The sequence below is a fragment of the Semicossyphus pulcher genome, unplaced genomic scaffold (assembly GCF_022749685.1).
Source record: "Semicossyphus pulcher isolate SPU_LCO1_2020_fin unplaced genomic scaffold, fSemPul1.0.p SCAF_28, whole genome shotgun sequence".
Classification (NCBI taxonomy): domain Eukaryota; kingdom Metazoa; phylum Chordata; class Actinopteri; order Labriformes; family Labridae; genus Semicossyphus; species Semicossyphus pulcher.
In genome coordinates, this window is record NW_027211702.1 from 228183 (window position 1) to 250104 (window position 21922).

Genomic DNA, 21922 nt, shown 5'->3' on the forward strand with positions numbered 1-21922 from the left:
TAAAAGACTGGAATAGCTCTATAATGTGAGAGTCATGTGTTCAGTGCACAAAAATGTAACGTGATAATTTCATTTATCTCTGTTATTTCTTATTAAACTGATTAATCCTTTAGTCTCTAAAATGTCAGTAAATATAGAAAAATCCCCATTTCAATTTCACAGAAACCAACCACTAGTCCATAATAAGTAAATGTAACATATAAACCATAGTGATCTCAGCAAGAAAAAGCAGCAAAAATTCAGCTCTGTTCATTACTTTGCTCTCTCTGGTTGACATTTTTAACTACATCATTAAAGTCTAACCTTCTGCCTTTGCCAGTATTATTTTATTATTCAGCTCCGTAGCTTTACTATTCAAATTCAAAAAATAACATTCTGAGCTTGTGAGCTTGTGAACCTTATTTGCAATGAAAAAATAAATATGGATGGCTTATTGTGGTAATTGTGGACATGAATCTGATCACTGAGTGTCTGTACAAACAAGGCAATGAAAAGACAAGTGAAGGCCAAAGCTGGAGAAGTGGAGGATCCGAGGCCCAGAGCAACAGTCCAATCAGACGTGAATAATCCATGTGTGATCCCATAAATAATTTGTTTCTTTTGCTTAGTCTACCCATGCTGCCTAAATAAAGACATTTAGAATGTATCTGAACTTTTACCTAGCTGCATCACTTCTAAATGTTTCCCTACTGTTTGTATAAGTATCACCCACTAATTACAGCTCCTCAGCTGAAAATACAAATGATCTAACATACCAAGCGTTTAATAATATTATGATTTAAAAAAACAAATATGACTTAAATTTCCCCTTTGTTTGAAATTTTATGGGATGGATAATTTGTTGATAAAAACATGAAAGCTCAAAGAATAACTTGTAAAACCTCTTAAAGAGCAGCTCCAGTCATGTTTTAAGACACATAAAATGCTCTGCTTGAAATAATAAATTGTGTCTGATATGTTTTTTCTGCAAAATATGTTTAATTACCTTCTAAAAATCTTCCCAAGACATCTCCTCCTTCTCCCTCATTAAATATTCCCCAATCTGCATAGTCCCCGCCCACTATATACTAGTTTCTCCTTTTGTAAATTACAGCCAAAAAAAAAACATGTCTCTGCCATCGTTTAGTCACAACTTGTTGAAAATTAGCTAGCTTGAAATTTTGTAGTAATTTTAATGTTAGTAGTCAGTAGTGAGTTGGCAAAAATTAGGATGACAGTTACTGCTGGCTCGTCCCCGTCCATTAATGGGATTGGCTCCTTAGGTTTGTGACGTCTCAAACCTGCTAATTTGTTCCCTGATATCCCTGATATGTCTTGTAGCACATGGAAAACACCATATGGAGATGTTTACAAGGTTAAACACTTGATTTTCACTCGAGGTTTTTAAAAGCACTGGGTCAGGACCGAAGTTAAGCCAAATTCACAACCCTACTTCGTAAAAACAAGTATCTATAACCAGAAAGTAAAATGTATAATCACGGCTCTACCAATCCCTGACCAGCTGTGTGCATGGTATTTCTCTCTATCAGTATATGTTGCCCAGGCAACATCAGCACGAGAGGCCACCAAGTGAAAAAATTTGATCTTCTAGACCAAAACTGATAAGTCTCCCAAGCTCTTTCTCTGTGTGTCAGCAAATCTGATATTTTACAGTTGGACTTTCAAAAGGCACAGTTCCCCCTAGGCATACAAATGTGATTCACTGATAAATGTGCTACCGAGTCGCAGCCCAGATGGAAGGTGACACAGTCTGACATCTACATGCCAGTGAATCCAAGGGAAAGGCTACAAAACACATGAAGAACAGCACATTGTCAAACATACACACATGCACTGTCACAGACACATGAACAAAGGAAGTGAAACACTTTGAGATTGTAAATCAGAATGCTACCGCTGAAGAATTTCATCTTGCGCTGTGTTGTGCAGTAAGATCATAATTTAGAGCTGGTTACTCACACTAAAAAGACACACATGCATGCATGCACAGACAAGAGGACTCATAGATGCATAATGATAGAGCCACACTATCAGACATGTCAGAGGTGGATATTCTGCAAATGGAAAGCATGCATGCACACACTGCTAGCCTTCCACAATCAGAACTCAACTGTATTCTAATTTTGTCAAGAAAGTCTGTAGGTGTGAGCGTATGTGTGTGTTGCTTTATGGATTGTCTGGTTGCATGTTTTATCTCAGCATATACATGTCTCTGTCTCTGTGAATGTCTGTTTAGCTATTCCAACATTTTGATGTCGCCAGTGCAGATCATCCCATTTTGTAGTCTGCAGCTTCTCTACTAAGATAATTTTAAACTGAGCTTTCTGCAATAATAGCACATAATTGTAAATATTGTTCCTTTCAGCATTTAAAAAAAGTCACAACTTGGACGTAGATTATTGTCAGTGAAAGTCACTCATAAAGTTGGCATAACTCAACGTTAAAATTATATCTTTGTTGGATCACTATTGCTCTTTTTTCTGGAGGTTGTGCTTGTTGTGAAACAGAGGTATATGTGTATTCAGATATTCAAATATGTGTTTTCAGATCTATTTACTTCACAATATAATTTGTCAGTTTCTTTCAAAACAATCCATAAGGCCATTTCTATTATGGGTTTCTGATCTCATACCTCTAAGGTTAAAGCTTTGCTCTGTGTATTTGACATTTGGAGGAGCAGGACGTTAAACCCACCCAAACTAAACACGAATCAATAAAATCCAAGAGATTTTTGTTCACAATGTGGTCCTTGATATCAAGATGGCATGGATGCAGGAATCCAGATGACGAGGTGAAATGATACACATTAATACAGCATATTATATGTTGTATTGTTGATGGTATCTGTAAGTCTCTCTATCTGTCTGATATTGATATATATCAGGTACAGTATCAAAGTATTTAAAGCTTATCCTTCAGTATAGTAAGCTTTTAGCTAAGACAATGTATTCACTTAATTAATAGACGTTTGATTATGCTGCAGTGGAAAGGTAAAACAGTGTCCTTCCCAATGGCAGTGAATGTTTGTACAAGTAATTCTAGCAGTGTTTAATCAGTTAGTCAAACAATGGGGCCACTTGTTCTCACATATATCCACTCTGACACTTAGCTAATGGTTAATTTGGCATTAATTGATCTTTTTGGTTGACTTACGGTTAATCACAGTGCAAAGGATGAAGACATGAATTTATGAAATTTATGAATCACACCACTAATTCTCTCAGTCTCCATTTCTGCTACTTATAACAGTCTGTTTTTGTTTTCAATCTTCAGTTTCAACTGTTTCTCTCATTCCTTTAATTCTATGCTTGTTTCTCTTTCGCTTTTTCTGTTCTCAGTTTTTCATGTGCACTGAATAACATTGTCTATTAATGCATATTTTTAATGTTTGTGAGTGCGTGTGTGTGTATGTGTGTGAGAGAGGGAGAGAGAGTATTTCTGTGTAAGCTTGCTTGTCATTCAATGCACATCTATGTACATTTATTGTAAAACATACTTTTTAACGTTTATCCCCATGCGTTTGTTTGTGTTTCTGCAACTTTTGTGCAGGGGCATGTGTGTTTTGTTCCAAGTTTGTTGCTCATCACTGATGTCAGTTTTATAAACATCCACAGTTCATTACCCGTGGGATTGTGTGGATGTTCACGATTCTTTAAATAGCCTCTGGACAAAGATGTTTGCTTGTAATGTCCTGCAGGTCTTTGCCCCACTGACCTCAGAGCACGACTTTATGTTTGCTCTTAATGGTTCTGGTCTGGGAAAAACATCACATTGCTGCATAAGAACTACAATACCCTCAGTGCCCTGCATAATCCTACTAGGAATAAAATGTGAAATTTTCCTGGAATGGCAAAAAACAAGTTGGTTTTTTGCAAGTAACTTTTAACATTAAATCAACTGCTTTTGCATAGTCCACCAGACTCCCTTATATTCTTAACCACAACATATGAATATGAAATTACTCATAAATGTCTTTATATTCATACTGAAAAACAGTTTCTCAGACTTACTTGAAACAAAAAATCCCCTTCAGGGGCAGGGGTCTCGTGTTTTCTCAATTTAGTCATGCCTTCTATTTTTAATTGTGTTATCTCTGGTGTAAATCACTTGACCTCTTCTTTATCACAGTGCACAAAACCCTACATTTTAAAATTACTTTCTTATCTGATTTGCCTCTAGGAGGGTCACACTGTTTATTCATTAGGGGCCCTTTTAGTTTGCAAAAATAGTTAAAGGAAAGCTTTATGAAGGACATTGATGCTTTTCATTCGTATTTGGTAGGGAATAACAGGGCGTTGTAAGTAGTGTTAGAACACTGTCTATTACCAAGAGATCAATAGCACTTGAGCTGAATGTCATTATGGTTATTAGGCCTGCTTGTCTGTATGGTGATGAGGCATGAGGACATTATGCAGAGTAGAGAGGGAGCATGTGTAAGTGAGTACATGAGTGTACTCATAAGTGTATCTGCTTAGGTTTCCACTGTTACTATAAGGTGTATTATGCATGTCATGTGTGCAGAATACTTATGATCAGTGATATACCAGCGATGAATGCTGCAGCTTCAGTAGAATTCAAAGGGAGTAGTTTCAAGGTGAGAGGGGTAGAAGTTGATGGAGAGGGTGGTGATAAAGGTGAGCAGAGAGATATACAAGGAGAACGAGATAAGGAAAACACCAACACGGAGAGACAGTCACAGAAGGATACACAATAGTAGCAGCAAATGATACTGCAGCTGAGACAGTACCTGAATGTGCCGTCACACATGAGCCACCTATCTGAACCTTAATGGACACACTGACATCATCGCATGTTGATTTTGATTCAATACAAATCTTTAAGTTAAATGATGAGTTAAATGATGTGGTTGGGGATATTCTTTTTTTTTTCTTACTGACAGCAAATACTATGAAAAGACCAAAACTAACAATGGATTGATTCTTCTTACAAGTATTTTCTGTGCAGCTGAAGCCTGAAAAATCTCACTCCTCTGTGCCATAGAGCTCCATTGTTGTCCAAATACTATTAAAAACACATCAGTGCACACATCGAATCAATCCACAGTTGAAGAGTCTCTAACAAATGCACTTTTTTCTAATTCCTTGTGCAGTAGTGCTTAGTAAACAAACTACAGCTGTTTCTCAGAAAATAACTTATCTTATTGTTGAAAATGAAAGTGTGTAAATGTGATCTGTTCTCCAAGGTTTACATTTTCACTGGAAATAATCGCGCTTGGGCTTAGTGCCTCAAAGTGTAATTAAATATTGAGAGACAAACTAATGCATTGTTGTCTTTGGACTTGGACATGGGATTGTTGTACCATCAGGAAAGTTCAGAATAATATTTACATGAGTGATTAATGAAAATAATAGTCAAGGATGACGCAAACTCTTATACCAGGACATGTGGTGAGTTTAAATTATGGTCAGATTCACATTTTTAGTTTGTGCACTTTATTATACAGCAATATTGTGGCTATAATGACAGTTCCACATGTATTGCTTATTTTTAATGGACACCTACTATATATTTACCCTTATACCTCATGTCATACTGTATTATTTCATATTGCTAAAATGCTGCTGCTATTAACTAAACATGTCACTTTATCCTTTACATGTTACTTTAGATCACTTATGTCACTTTTGTATATCAGTTGTACATACATCTTTTTTTATTTGATTTGTTTTATCTATTCTTATTTATATTTGTATTTACCTTCTTGCTGCTTCTTTGTGCTGCTGCAACACCCAAATTTCCCCTCTGGGGATCAATAAAGAATTATCTTGTCTTATCTGTCATCCAATAAGAACACTTATTTTCTTTGGTAATGACACAAGAAACAGGGACTCACTATTTTACCTGTTGTTTTGCTGCTTTTGTTGCAAAGGACAGAGCTATCTCCACTCTGAAGTTGATGGCAAAAAGAAAAAAAAAGTCTTATCTATTTAAACTAATCAGAATCAAAAAGAGTTAGCTTTAACTGCACTTAGGGCCCTACTGTTCTTAAGGCAACCTCCGAATCAGTAGCTGTCATTAAACTAACCATATTGTAAACTGACAGAAGGCCCGCCTCTACATTCATCTGATTGGACAGTTGGACAATTTGAAAAAACGGCAATGACATCAGGCGCTTTTCTGCTTTGAGTTTAAGTTTTTAAACTGCTCAGAGCGTTTCCTCAAAAACGCGAGGCACACAGTGCGCCCAAAACTGCTAAAACGCGTTCTGTCTGATCGGGTCCTTAGTCTACATTAAACATTTGTAAATTTGTAAATCCTCAAAATATATCTAATAATTAAAGGAAATGCTTCTTAAATACCTGATGTCAGTGTGTCTAGTTTTTAAAGTAGCAGACCATAAGGAGAGAGAGAAATGAAGCACAGAGGGAGAGAGGTAGAAGAAAAACTAGAAGAGAGAAAAGGCAGGGGGGGGCAGAAGAGCTATAAGACAGAAATGAAATTCAGAGAAAGGGACAAGGAGCAAAGGCTACAGTGATGAATGGCTATAGGAAAGGACAGAGGTAGGGGAAAGAGTGATGTAACGTGAGAAGATAAGAAGGATGGGATGTGGAAGCAGACGGGGGCAAGCGAGGGGGTCAAAGAATGAGTGCTGTGTTGAGACTCTCAACGACATTCAATGGAAAAACCTGAAAAAGTTCAAGCAAAATATTCTAGGGGGCATACTCCACATCAGAGATGAATACTCTTTGTGATGACATGAGTCGGACGACCATTTCACTCCTCTACTTAAATCCCATCTTAAGGCTATCAAAGAATTACACTTTCTAAGTTATTAAGGTTTTCAATTATGTAATGCTTCACTTTGACAAAATAGTATAATAGAATCATCCTGTAAGAGTATGATTTTTTCAGAAACCCTGCATGAATGTTTATTGATTGACAATAGTGAGCATACTGCAAAAAAGTATCTCATGTCTTGTCCTCTCCTTTTTACAATTATTTGTCACATGAATCACAAGGGCACCAGAATCATCATCAAAGCTAACATCAAAGTCAACTGCATGTTTTTTGCTAAGATGGAAATAATTTTTTATGCAAATAAAGTCACATCCGTTCAGAGAGATCAAAGGAAAGTGGCATTTCTTACCACAAACATGCATATGCACAACATTATTTGGACTCAGGGAAATTGGGAGAAGAAGCATGGTGATAACTAGGATGGACAGAAGGAAAGATTAGTTAGTGATGACACCAAAAAAAGAGAGGTGGTTCTGAATGAGACAGAGAACAGAGAGAAAGGAGAGAAAGGGCTGGGGAGGATGAGGCAGCTGAACGACAGACAGAGAGAACAAACTGTCAGGTTAATGGGGCGAGAGATCTTGTCTTATTTAATATAGATGGCTCTGGTATGGGACATGAAATATACATGAAACACTAGGTTGACATCTGTATCAGCTGCATTAAAACGCATGTCTAAGGAGACAGAGAGAAAGAAGCAAGCTCATGTGAAAAACAGCAAAATGAGGCTTTGTAGTGAGAAAGAAAGGAGGGAGGAGACACAGACAAAGGGAAAGACAGGGAGAGAGATGTCACATCAAGACAAGGAACTTGACAGCAGTTGATCCCAGGCCAATGGGGGCACTGATTTTTCTTTTCTTCATAGATGAGGACTTTTCCTGAGATGGGAATCAATATTTTATTGTTGTTCCTTGTTTTGCAGTTGATCCTCAGTGTTTAAGTGTTAATCTGAGGTCTTCACTCCATGTGGCCATGACAGGGCCTGTGGGACTTGCAAACAGGGCAGGGTATAAAACCATGGCAAAAACTCCCATTAAGCTTACATATACCCCTGTGTCCCCTGGGTCATGGCCTCTACAACTTTTCTGTTGCCATGGACAAAAGCTGGTGTTGTTGTCAGTAGTGAGGTCACTGATAGAAGGATTAAAAAAACCCCTCAATTTTCCTCCAGTGCCTCTCCCCTCGGTTTGCATGAAACCAAATCGAGCTCACTGTATGAAACAAAGTTTTATTTTATTTTGCCATTGTTATCAAACTACTTACTCTGAAGAAAAGAAAAATCTGGACTTTTTATGAACAGAAACAGATCAGCTCTCCCTTTTATCACTAGCTGCATGATCAGTGGGTGAGCAACCTGCTTCAGTGAACAGTAATAATTTACCTAAAATATGATTGGAAAACTATGAGGCAAAATATTCTAAAATACATTTCTCCATATATATTCTAAAACTGCTTCTGTCTGTCTTGTTACTAGGGACCAGTATGCCTTATAATGAATGTGTATCCACAATTAATCTTTTGTTTGGATATGCTGATATGAATATAACGACTTTGCTTTTGACTGCTTCCAGTTGCTAAGAGCCAGTATGCACAGAGGGCAATAAATTAACCACAGATATATTACTTGTTGAGCTTGTAGAAATCTATAACACTTAATCTTTGCCTCTGTCTGTCTCCAGTTGCTAGAAACCAGTATGAGCGAATGGGCAGTGATGTCACCATGCAGTGCGGCTCCCTGGACAATAACGCATCAGTGTCATGGAAGGTGAACGGGACAGATGTAAAGGCCCAGCACCATCTAGAGGGTCCCAGATTGATGCTGAACGATGTGGACCTGGGCCACAACGGACTCTACAGCTGCTTTCAGAACCCGCACGGAGAGAGACGTGACACCATCTACCTCCACATCGGCAGTAAGTAGCCAGACAATTGCCCGCCGAATATTACTTCAAATAAGACATGATGAATCTTTAATCATCCCAAAGGGGAAACTGGGTCATTTCAGCAGTAAAGACTGAAAGGAAAAACACAGACTAGAAATGACCACGATGCAATTACATCTCCAGAAGGGACCGAACAAATGTATTAATAATGAGAAATTTGATGGGTTTTAGCTTGTATGCATGTGCAAAAAGAAAGCCAAAAACAATGTAGAGAAACACAAAACATGACTTGTAATTAATTGAGGTTACTTCAAGGATATGGAAATGCAATTCTCATATTTATGTTATGTCTCTGCTATGGCTGGCATACACAGAGTTGCTTTCACTTTTAAGGGCATGGCGCTAAACAATATATAAACAATTTTTCATACAACCTAATATTGACACTTTTCATTGCCACTGCCTCAACTGAAGAGGCAGGTGCTATAAATATTTATATATACTGAGCATGTTCGTTTACATTTGGTGTGGCTTTTTTTTGCATACTTTTGCTTTCACAGTAATCTTATTGACATTTTAATATGAAGTTATTATATTATATTATTATAGATATGAATATAAAACGGTTATGATATAACCCCCTGCTCTAGCCAATCAGATATTATAATTTAATAGTTGGTTGTTATATTTGAAGGACTGTTTGATTTAAATTTTACATACAAATATAAAACTTTGAATGTTAAGGTTACTTACTGAAGGACTCGTTGCCAGTTGTAAAAAAAGAAACTTGGTCATTTTGTAGTTACGGCTCTACATTTTAATAATCATACAAAGCTAAATGAGTGTGAATTTAACGACATGTCACAGTGGCCTGTGAGTTGGCGAAAGCCTCCCTTGAGATCCATTATTCTGAATGTTTTATACACTTGGCCTGTGCACAATAATGGTGATGAGATAGGAAAAGACTTGAAATGACAAGTACCTTTGCAGATAATTGGAATAAAAACACCTTTGTTAAATTTGGTATTAGGCTAGAGTTAAACATCTTTATTCATGTGTGGATTAACTTTTTGAACCGCACACTTAACAAAATTAGCAAAGTACTCAGGGAGAGAACTTGTTTTTTTCATTTTTTAAAGGTTTTCCCTTGGATATTATTCATTTCATACTTCATGTTTCATGATTAGTTGTTGCATCAAGTGAATGCCACACCAATAAATCACAGACAAGAATTACTACTTCCATTACAACTTGAAAAAATGTTAGCAATATTCTGGTCTGTGGTTCAACCCTGTGTAGTCAAGCAAGCAAGATTTGATTCATCTAAGGCAATGAATGTGTTTTTAGTAACTCCATATAAACCTGAGAATTATTGTGAGAACTGCCTCTTCTAATCTGCTTCAAAACGTCCTCCTTTCTCCTTCAGTTTGTCTGTATGAATACAAATAATGCTTCATGATCAATGGCTGTCTTTGTATTGAATTGTTAAACGACATGTTGAAGAAAATTATGTTTTTCTAGTAAACAGTGATTTAATGTTCCCTTATTGTAGCAGAAACAAAACAAGGATTATATTTAGCATTATCTTTACTGGCCAGCATTTACTCCCATATTAGTAATTCTGTCTCATTCCATTCATGTTGGTAGTATCAGTGACAGACCACATAGAAAATTAAATTTCCACAGCAGTCAAACTGCAGCTGCTAGCACGCTAGCAGGTGAAATTAGATAACTCTTTGGCATCAGTCATGGCAGGCCCCTTCAAAACAGAGCCAAAAGTGGCAGTTTGAGACACTGCTGTAGAATCACTCTCTGACATCAAAAATGTGAGCTACTAGCAGTTTTCTTCTTTTCACCTCAGGTCTAAATCCGAGAAAAATAAGTCAAAATGTCCCCACAGTTAATGGGTTTACTAAAAATCTGATATACAGCATTTACAAATGATGAGAATCCCAAAGCAAAGACGTGTAGTGACATTGGTCAGGATATCAGCTTAACAAGAAACTACTCCTGCATGGTTCCATCCACTTGGACTGTAAATGGTGAATGGACTGTACTTATATAGCACTTTTCTAGTCTTTACGACCACTCAAAGCTGCTTTTACACTACATGTCACATTCACCCATTCACACACACATTCATACACTGATGGCAGAGGATGCTACGTAAAGTGCCCAACTGTCAATCAGTTATCACATTGGCTATGTAACCGGGAGCAATTTGGGGTTCAGTGTCTTGCCCAAGGACACTTTGACTCTACCACTGAGCCTCAGCTGCCCACTTGTCAACATAACCAATAGAAAGCCAAAGGCACCACCCATCAAGATTGTATTTCAGGTTGATGTTAAACGTAACATTTCCATGCAAATGTTTGATGAATGAGACTGTATGGGAGTGTGACAGTTAGGTTAATCATATCGCCAATGATGAATTACTCAATGCTGAAATAATACTGCATTAATCACAGTTTTATGTTATCGTAGATTATGTCACTAGGGTGAATGATGTAATGTACGAACACGCCAGAATATGTGTGTGTGTGTGTGCGCGTGAGAGAGACAGAGACAGAAAGAGATGAAGTGATGTATAGAACGCATGTCTGTGTGCAAGCTTGTGCATGTGTGTGTGTTTTTTTTCCGCCAATGGTAATTCTCTCTATCATAACGACACTTTGGTGGTCTGAAATAGTTTGAGTGTGTGTATGAAGGAGAGAGAGAGACAGAGAGAAAGAGAGTTTCATTGTGTTACTGTTCTTTTGGGGTCAATTACATGTTTGTGAGAACAATACCTTTGTGGTTTTGCCTGGTTGCGAATATAATTACCTGGATAGCAGTTGGTGATTTTATGACACAAGGCACACACTGGGGAAACATTGACTTTAATTCCGCCTTTCAAACTACAGAAACTTATACTATCATAATTTTTCTCTTTGTCTCTGTAGCCTCTTTTACACGGCCTGTTCATGGGGGAAATGGTGCTGTTATATCCTCCTGGCCATTGTGTATAAAACATAATAACACAGAATTGAGGGACATTGTTTTCAGGTATTAGCAGAGCCAAATCGATGTCTGTGTAAATGGGGGAGTTAGCAAGACAGAACATGGGACCCTTTAATGAGATGTGTGTGACACAACAACAAGGGATTTCAAAAACAGATACACATGTTGCATCATGTTATATATGATGCAGATTTCCTTCCAAAATGCTTACAGGCAGTAAAAGCAGTCCAACTTTGAATTCACTCATCATTAGCAATGTCACCACCCGATGTGTTTGACATGTTGCATATACGTTGCACATTGCCTCCTTTGTTTCCAAAATACGGGCATGCTATCTAAAATCGCACACTGGAGCTGTAATATGCTACTGCTATTTATCTTAGTGTAAAAAAACTCAAAGTGGCTTTATGACTTGTCTTTGCAAAACTGTTATGGGATCTATCTGTTAAAAGCGCTTCTGTCTGTTACTCATTTTGTTATTGTCATTTTTCAGTCTGCTTCTGTTTAGTATGTGCTATCACTACCCCACTGTAACCTGTTATTTCTGTACATCCCTTGTTTGTTCTTTGTCTTCTTTTTTCCCCTGCATTTTCATTGTGTTAACTTTCATAATACAGTGATAATGACAGCATGACAGGCTACACTTGTTCTGATTAGCATCGTGATGATAGTTTGATTTTATGTAGTGTTTATTACTTACACCAGGGGCTTGTTATGTTTTACACAGATAGAAGTGTTATCAGGAGAACAGCCCAGAGCCATCTGTCTATGCCTTTTTAAAATGTTCTCCTTCACTCTTTGTCTTGTTTCTCCTCAAACTTTGTAATCATCTCTCATCTCACTTATCTTTTATTTTTATTTTCCTTTGTCTTTCTTTTCTGCCTCTCTGTCTCTGTCATCATTATGTCTCACTCTCTCAAAATTTTCTCTATATATCCTCCATTCTTCCCCCTTCCCCAAATCTGTCTGGGTTCCTGTGTTTTGGTTTGTACTTTGTGGCAGCATCTATTGGCTGTGTGTTTACACTGGTTTACACTACAGTAAGAACACTGGATGTGAAACTTTGACCCCAAAGCTGTCTTTGTGTATGTGTGCTTGCTCCACCTTCACACCAATTTCATGGAGCTTTGTGATCTTTTTCCAGAATCGTGTCAACATAATGTCAGCCCAACTGACCACAGTCATGTGTGTTTGTGTGTTGACATGTATTTTTATGTCAATGTTTAGTGCTGCTGTTATCCCTGTTCTTTGTGGTTTTTCATGGCTGCATGTAGCTGCACATGTTCACAGTCCATTTGTAATTATGGAAACATACAAATGTATAATAAAGCAAAAACTACACAAGACCTACAAATAGAAGTTATTGCCATATGTGTTTAAAAAAAAGGTGCCTAGGGCGCTGTTTTAGCTCAGTCAGTAGAGCAGGCGCCCCATATACAGAGGCCACAGTCCTCGACGCACTGATCGCAGGTTCGACTCCCGGTCATTGGGTGCATGTCACCCCCCACCCTCTACTCCCCACATTTCCTGTCTCTCTTCAGCTGTCCTATATAACAAAGGCAAAAAAGCCAGAAAAATAATCTTAAAAAAAAATAAAAAGGTGCCTATCAATTTCATTAGGACATGCACATTCACACAGAAACTTACTTGCATACTCCAACACCTGAATAATCACTGACATCTTCAAACACTATATTTAAAAATCTGTGATGCTCTGTGGCAGAGATATAGAAAGTGACAGATGGATAAAGAAAGATGAAATACTATGAAAAGTTCATCGCAATTGAATAAGCAAGACATCATAAAATTCAAAAGCTCTTGAAATACAACATCCAGTTTCTGCTGTCACAACGTGTAAGTTATTGCTGTCCTACCCTTTTCTGGCTTTGTCCATTCTTCTATCTGTTTCTGTCTTCAATGGCCGTCAGCTAAGCAATTTATAGCATCACACATGATGTTCTGGACCCATCCAGTTATTCACCCTCCCAGCTAACACAACATCAACTGCAGTGGGTCATATATCCAGCCAGTCACCCTGGTGACCTGTCACACAGTCAGCCTGCAGGACACATGACTTAACATGTAAGTTATGGCACAGAGTTAGGACATGTTTTACAAACTTTCAAACAAAATCAACTATTGTTGTCAGCTGTTATAGAGGCCTTATGGTAAGCTTGCAAGTCATACTGACAGACATGAGATTACCACACTCGCAATTTATTACTATGAGTTTTGGTTGTAGTGATACATTAACATTCTCTTTTTGTGAAGATAAATGTAAATATGTTAATAGTTTTGATTCTTTCTTTGGTTTATCACCATGAACAAAACAAATTTAAAATAAAATGTAATTAAAGAATAAAAAAAAGAAAAGTACGGAAGCCCTTTGCGGACATGCAGCCATACATTTTATTTACTCAATTTCCCATGATTACTCGTATTTCTGGTCGTTTTCTCGAGATCTAGACTTATTTTTCCCATTATCTCAGGATAACAAAGCTGGTTTTCCCGTGGTAATTAGTTAATTTCAGTTGTTTTCTGGAGATCTTAACTTATTTATCTCGTTATCTCGGAAAAAAACGACCAGAAATAAATAAAATAATAATGTACGGATGCATGTCCGCTAAGGGCTTCTGTAGAAAGTGGAAGTTGAAAAACTAATGTTATTGAGTAAGTGGACTATGGTTAAGGTGTAAATGAATTTTGTACATTTAGGGAATTGACATTTAAAACCCCCAATTTATATTAAAAAAAGTGCCATACCCTTTTCACATCTTCAGACATTCTCTTTTTTCCATTTAAGGTAGTGGTCATTGACTGAAAGAAGGCATACATGAAATAGGTTTATATTGTATGAGGGGATGGGATGATATAGTGTAGAGCAGTGGAAATGAGATGGGCCTCCAAACAACAGGCCATGCATATCTAAAAGCTCTGTCACTGATAAGTCCCCATTTTTAGAGACCATTAGCCAGTCACTCAGCCTGCTGGCTGATATGAGGCAAGAAGAAGTACTCATTTTTTCACCCAAATTCTTGACAGATAATTCATAGGGCCATCAGGGCGCTCCCATTCCAGTAACGACAAGATTCAAACATCGTTAATAAAGAAAACATTTATATTGTGAGCCAGAGTGGCGTCTGTTTAGTAATGAATGTATACAATGTATCACACAAGAAAGGGGATTCTAGGTTTGGCATTGACTCATTCTTGTAAATAGATCCAGTCTGAGCCGCTCTCAGATCACAGCAGTGCCATTATGTAAACTATGTTTTGCGGTTCAGACTTTTTTCATAAGTATACAAATGATAACAGAAGTCTTAACCGCCAGTGCTGTGGGTTGGCTTATGAGGCCATGTCCATTTGGCTTAAGGTGTGTGTCTGTATGTTTGTATGTTTTGTATGTGGTTAACACTGAAAACCCTTGAAAAAAGGGAGAGCTCACCAAGAAGGTCACAAATGCTACAAAGTACCCTCTTTCTTTCACCCTAATTCTTCTTGTGTTTTGGTCTCTATCTTTCTCTTTCAGTCAAACAAACAAGGAAGGCAACATGTCTGGCATGTTTTATATGCATTTGAATCCAGCATTTCAATATTATAGGTTTACAGCATTAGATGAAATACATTAATCTACCAAGCAAGATGTTGCCAAATTGTTCTTTGGTGTCGATCTCCTCAGTTTTCCTGGGTTTATTAAGCCATGTGGACAGTGTTTTCTAATCAACAAGACTTAGATTTATTGGAAAATGTGTTGTTGTTTTTTTTTAGCAAAAGGTCTTGAAGACATCCAATGTCTGTTTCAATTTGTTATCTTGGGAAGGAGATATATTTCAATATTTAGTGTTAGTGTATATTACATAGGCAAAGGTTCTTGTGTTTAAACAATATTTAGATATTAAGATTAAGATATTTCGCCTCTTTTGTTGAATGAAAAAAAAACAAAAAACATTTCTTAGGGTTAAAAACTTATATGCATTGGTACCAAAATCTGGTATTGTATCTTTATATTGGCACCAGAATCAAAACATTTAAAATGACACCTTTCCCCAACAGATGGATGCAAACACAAAGGCACAGAATACTGCATAGTTCTGAGGACACTGCAGCGATACGTTCCCTTGAGCCCTGTCCTTTGTTTAATTGTTACTAATATACGGTTTTCTCAGAGCCCTATCTTAACCCAATGATATCATTTAAGTGAAATTAAATTGGGAACACTAATTAAGTTCACATTAAGATAATCTATTCCTGCTCCGTTGGTTAAATCAAATGTTTATCCCCAAATGTAGTCCATCAAAGACCACAAACACACACACACACACTGATTGGTTGCCTTGAGCTTCACTGAGGATGAGTTGAAGGAGGAGTGAGTTCTCTTGTTAGATTGATGCACATCTCTTACCCTCAGGCAACTTATTTCCACACAAACACGCACACACATACCAATTGGTATCCATTTCCTTTCCCTGGGCAGCTTGTTTTAGTGTCTAGCCCCCCACACACATACACACACTCAGGGGACATGTGCTACATCGCTGGGTAATGGAATTGTCTTGTCTCCTTGCAGACAGATCGCAATGGAGGAGGGTGAATACGTAGAGCTCCATCTCCTCTGGGACTTCCTGTTTAAACCAGGAAGTATTTGGCCTCACATGTAAGGCCACAGCTAGACCTACTCAGCTTCCATTTTAATTACCCTCTTTGCTTGTCCCAGTCCTCTGTCAATAAATAGAAAATACTTGCATGGAGAAATTACACAGCCTTTATTTTAATTAATAAATTCATTCAACAGTTTATCACCCCCAGCTCTCTCGGGTTGCATTTCTGCCAGCAAGAGAAGCAAATTCATGTTTGGAAGGTTAGACCTGGAGGATTGAATGAGACAAGCAGATAATAGTTTTAATCTGAAATAGCCTGACTTATAAAACAAAAATCTTGATGACTGCCTGGTAAAAAAAAATTGATGTCTATAACATTTGGCACTACCAAAAAGTATTTCTGGTTTATAAAGATTTGAAAGGAACTGAGCTGCCCCTTTTATCCTGAGTCTCGCTAGATCTGAAAATCCTTGATCTGTAGTGAACATAAAAAGATGCATGAGAGATACTTTCAGAGTTATTCTCATCTCACAACAATATCTTCAATTAAGCTTTAAGGGTTGGGTTTTTTGGGGGGCCTAAGTCCAACGTGCCACCAAGTGTCCTTGAGCAACATTGTGACCTTCTAATGCCTGCACCAGAGGGACTGCACTGTAGCTGACCTCTGTCTTCTGAAGGCAAAAATTTGACTTTCCTACAGGAATCAGTAAAGCATAAACTGAGCTGTTCGTCTGGAACTCTTGTTCCTAATGTTAATTCTAATGTTAATTGTAAAATGAGCCGCAAGGCATTTAAGTTGCCCGGTTTTGGAACACTAAAAGACATGCTACATGGAATTATCCCGCTGGATTTCTATTGTCATGTTTCTGTGCTGTTATATCTGAGGTCTTGTAACATCTGAATATTCATCCTTAGCATCATTGTCTCTGCATTCCTCTCTCCTCTCTCTCTTTCTCCTTCCATAACGGTTCCTTCTCTTTTGTTCCGCTCCATATCCCCAATTTCTTCCCTCTCCATTTTTTGCTCTATTTGCACGGCAACAGCAACTCCCATCACTTTATTGTAGCAGACAACCATAACAAATGGTAAAATGGGTCTGGTTTAAGAAGTCAGTGGGAAGCCATGAGGGAAACTCAAACATATTTGACAAAAAAAAACAAGAATCATTGTGTGCTTTGGCCTCTTTGTATACATTGGGAATCAGGAGTGATCCGGTGATACTCATTGTTTTGTCTTTACTTCCCTCTCAATTTTGTTTTCACAGAGTAACATTTAGAGAAACTTTGACAAAAAAAAAAAAAAGCACATAAAGGCTTAAGGAAATACTGTTTAAATAAATTATAATGTTAGGTGTTTGGTCCATCCAGAATATAACACTATAATACAGTATATTTACATATCGGATTAAACCTTACATTATCTATTGATTGTTTAGGAGCAAGGAGCACATGTACATATTACAGTACATCCAAAGTACAATTCCAATGGCTTTGAAGGTCAGCCAAGGTTGTCTTTTTTTAAGACTTGACTCCAGAATTTTTTTTCCCTCCATCATTTTTCATTGTACCCTTCTGCTAGATGGTCCATCCATTACTCTCAACCATGTATCATATTTTCCCCAGACTGCTTCTTCTTCTTCTTTCCTCCTCATATCTTAATATTCTGGCTTCTTCCCTCGGTTTCCTCCTTTCTCCTGCTCTAATCCTCTTATTCTGCCCCCCTGGTCCATTCCATATTACTCAGGTCTTTCTCTTCCTCTTGTCATCTTTCTCACTGCAGTTTGGTGTATATGGCTTCCACTGAAAGTCTGATACTGTGACAGCAAACTGTTGAGAGCTCCTGCTGTCATGTATATATTGTGCATCTGTAATCATCACCTACAGTGTTACTCTGCGGCTTCATCGCTGTTACGCCCGCTGACGTAGTTTGAAAAACTAAAGGTATCATTTTACAACGTGTAACAAGAAAAGCCATGTCTCAGTATATATTTTGTGGCTCATATTTGGGACATAGCAGATTAAAACAAGTTAATAAGAGTTCAAGCGTCTATGTGAAAGTCCTGAGAGGTAACAGAAAGAAGATAAGGCTGCAAGTGCAAAATTGTATGGAGCTGAAGTTAATAACGGGCCCAGAGATCAAGTTGGCTAGGTGTAGTGAAAGTCTCCTCAGGAAGAAGCTCAAGTGGAGGAAGAATAAGTAAGATAAAGCACAGCTTAAGACAGAGAAGCTTATTTTAAGGAACAAGAGCCTAACACAGGAAGCAGGATTCAAGATCTTTGTGAGGATTTAACAAAAAAAATGAAATTGTGCAAGTGGTGATGAGAAAAGGTAAAATAGTTGATGTACTTTCTCTTCCAGAGGAATGTGAACAGTGTCTAAAAATAACACAAACACGACTGTGCAGCTATGATTACGTTAACACCAAAAGAAGACTACATGTGGTAACACAGACGAGATCAGATAGGATTGCATTTAAAGCACATAGTCACAGAGAATCATCTATATGCAAACTTAGTTATAATATCGCTGTTCTAACCTACTGAAACTGAAAAAGCTGTTGGAAGTAAAAATAGAAAGTTTGAGGAAGAAAGTTAGACAGATTTGCCTACTTTCTCTTGAGAACACATTCGAAGTTAGCATTTCTACCCCTCAAGGCTTGGCTCTTTCTGTCTGTGTGATTCTGCAGTTGTATGTGACAAGACTGATGTTGAAACTTCAACAACCTCCAGCATTCTGGGAAGTACCCACAATTCATGTCAAAAACATGAGGCTCATGGGTTTTGTTTTCGGTGGCATTAAAGCCTATTGGAGCAAACTTAGAGGCTGAACTTGAGCAGCTGGAGCATCACTTCTAGTGGTCTAATATGCTGCTCCTCGCTCCAATTAAATTTGTAATGCTTCAGCTCCGTTCCACTCTATTGCCTGCATGAAACAAAACCATGGAAGTATATGTGGTAATTGGCAGTGTGAGAATTGTTGCTGTCCTAAGCCTTCGTCGTCTTTGCTTCTTCTTACGTATGCAACACCTTATTCAGGTTCTATGTTAATCTTTAAAATGTGCAGCTTCTTGTCTTGCCTTTCTTCCTGTGATTTCTGCACATCCTTATCTTGATTTTTCATAGATCTAAACTATCATTGCAGGTTTAAAACAACCCCAGGGTCGATAAACAAGGTTGGTTACTTTTCATTCAAAAAGTGCATTTTGATAAACCTCTTTAAGATAAAAAAAGGATAATATGCAATTTGAAGGGTGCCAGGGTTCATTCTGCTTTCTCCTTTTCTCTCTCTGCGTGTCTTTTCCTGTCTCTCTCCCTTTCTCGCTCTAATTACCCATCCAGAGGTAGTGGAATAAACCGACTGACTGTATTATTATCTTGTCTCCTCTGTTCGCTCCGCTTTCCTACAGTTGACATGCAGCAAAACAGAAATGACTGCCTCTTGTGTGTGAGTGTACTGTATATATTTGTTGTGTATGTGTTGCTGCTTGTGGGTGCCTTTGTTGTGTGCCTCACATAAAAGTGTCACTCTGTCTTTGTGGGTGTATGTAGACTTCTTTCTTTATGCCAAATTTTGTATCTGCATTTTTGTGTGCATGTGTGTGTCAGTGGCTTTCAGTGTGGGTTTTGTCTGTGTACAAAGACGGTAAAGGCCTGTTCCCTCTTGATTAGTGTCCAGTGAAAAACAAATATCTGGACTGTCTTGGGCCTTTGACTGTCCTGCGTGTGTGTGTGTGAGTGTGTGTGTGTGTGTTTGTGTGTGTGTGTGTGTGTGTGTGTGTATGTGTGTGTGTGTGTGTTTGTGCCTGCATGATTGTGTGTGACAAAGAGACAGAGAAAAAAGAGGGAGGATGGAAAAGAGAGCTTTTGACCAGAAAGTATTCCCCTGGTTCAGTGTCCAGCGGTGAGGTTGAACAGTTTTCTCCATTGACGTCAAGCCACTGAGAAATTTTCAGATATCCATGAAAACATGCTCACCGGCCATTTCTGTGTTTGTGGAAGTGGGTGCAAAAGACATTCAAATATCAAAGGTTGTGAGAGGTAAAACTGTTCACCCTGCTGACCCCTTTCAACCTACCCTCTCACATTCGTTCAGTTTAATGCATTCCCAACCTCAAAACCAAAAGTCCAGAAAAACACCTTTGGAAGAAACTGCTTAGTGTCTTTCATCGTATCTTCTTGTCAGTCTCTCACAATGCCACTGATCACAGATAATACTGTAAGTCTGACCGATTTTATTATCATGTTCCATCATATTCATTGCATGTGTAAAATTTATCTTTCATTTGAGGTTATTGTTATATAAGTTTTATAGACACATAGTGCTGCGTTGGTGTGGATTTATTATGCCATTAAATATTAAATACAGAAAAAGAATACACAAAGACTTCAGTGGAACTAGAACTTTGGTTGAAAAATAGCATAGCAACTGTAAGTAACTGTAATGAATAAAGCTGAAATAAAACACCCACAATTAAAAGAGGAAAAAATGAGGCTACTGCCAGCTAGTTTTACAAGTTAGGCTTGATAGCTCGATGATTAGGCATTGAAGTAAATCACTATAATGGCAAACAAAGGGAACACCATGTTAATGCCTAACAAGGTGCAGGTATGAATTTTAGCAGTTTCGGATCCCATCGGCTATAGTCTGACAACGATATTGCCTCTGGGCTCAACGGTGAACATGCCAGGGCATGTCACCGACGGTTAACGATACACAACTTCCTCTTCCACGTGCTGCATAGTATACAGAAAAAGAACACGTTTTTCTTGTGATTTACTTTAATTAACAGGTCTTAACTTTGCCGAAATTTCAACATCATGATGCAGATTTGTAAAAGTAAAAATGAAGCCTAGTCAGGTCTGTCCTCAATAGGAGAAGAAAACTACTTTTAAAATGCTCATTTGTTGAACGGAGGTTGGATCAATTGTTTCTGATGCATTTGAGGAAGTCGGGAAATCTAAACGGCTTTTGTGACACAGAGTGAAATAATTTCTTAACTTACTCAAGTTGAATTTTAGATCTAGAACAGATTGTTAGCTGTTAGCATGCAAATGTCTTTTTAAAGAGATTAATAAGAAGCTAAATCATTGTCGGATAGCCACCGATTGGAGCTGGGATGTCATTACGGCGCATTACGTTCTGCCTGCTTTTGTTCTGCCTGCTTTTGTTCTCCAAACGGACTGTTTTTCCTGCCTATGCCGCAGCCTGCTGATACATGATTAATTTTACTCGGACTACAAGCCTACTACAAAGGAAAACCAGAACACTTGCCGTACCGGAAATCCACGTTCCTGCCTGTAAATAGAGATTAGACTTTTAGTAACCTGTCTCCTGAAACTATTTATATTCTATGTGACATTTCATGACCAGAGGAACTCAAGAAAAATAGACAGACACATATTATCGTTATTAAAGTTTAAATTCCTTTGTAGCCATTGGCACGTTTTACATAAAACATTGCATATGACTTATACAGAGATACATTTCACAATTGACATAAACAACCTTTGCCATTTTTGAAGTTATAAAAGGGTTAAAGAGTAAAGGGCTTTTTGCATATATCAATACTCTTATTTGCATGCCTGCTCAGATATCGGGAGTGTAACAAACCTGTGGTGTGTGTGGAGATATGTGTGAGAGTATGCCAAAGAAAGAACGTTTATGTCTATGGATAAGGACGGA

General features: G+C 37.9%; 1 protein-coding gene across 3 annotated transcripts in view; it reads left to right on the forward strand.

The window, feature by feature from the left end:
* Positions 1-21922, forward strand: part of cntfr (ciliary neurotrophic factor receptor) — a 220682-nt gene that overhangs the window by 116441 nt on the left and 82319 nt on the right. For all 3 annotated transcript variants that reach the window (XM_069677259.1, XM_069677260.1, XM_069677258.1), the window contains one exon: positions 8439-8672. In XM_069677259.1, coding sequence (XP_069533360.1) covers positions 8439-8672 — 234 coding nt within the window. The remainder of the gene's footprint in view (positions 1-8438; positions 8673-21922) is intronic.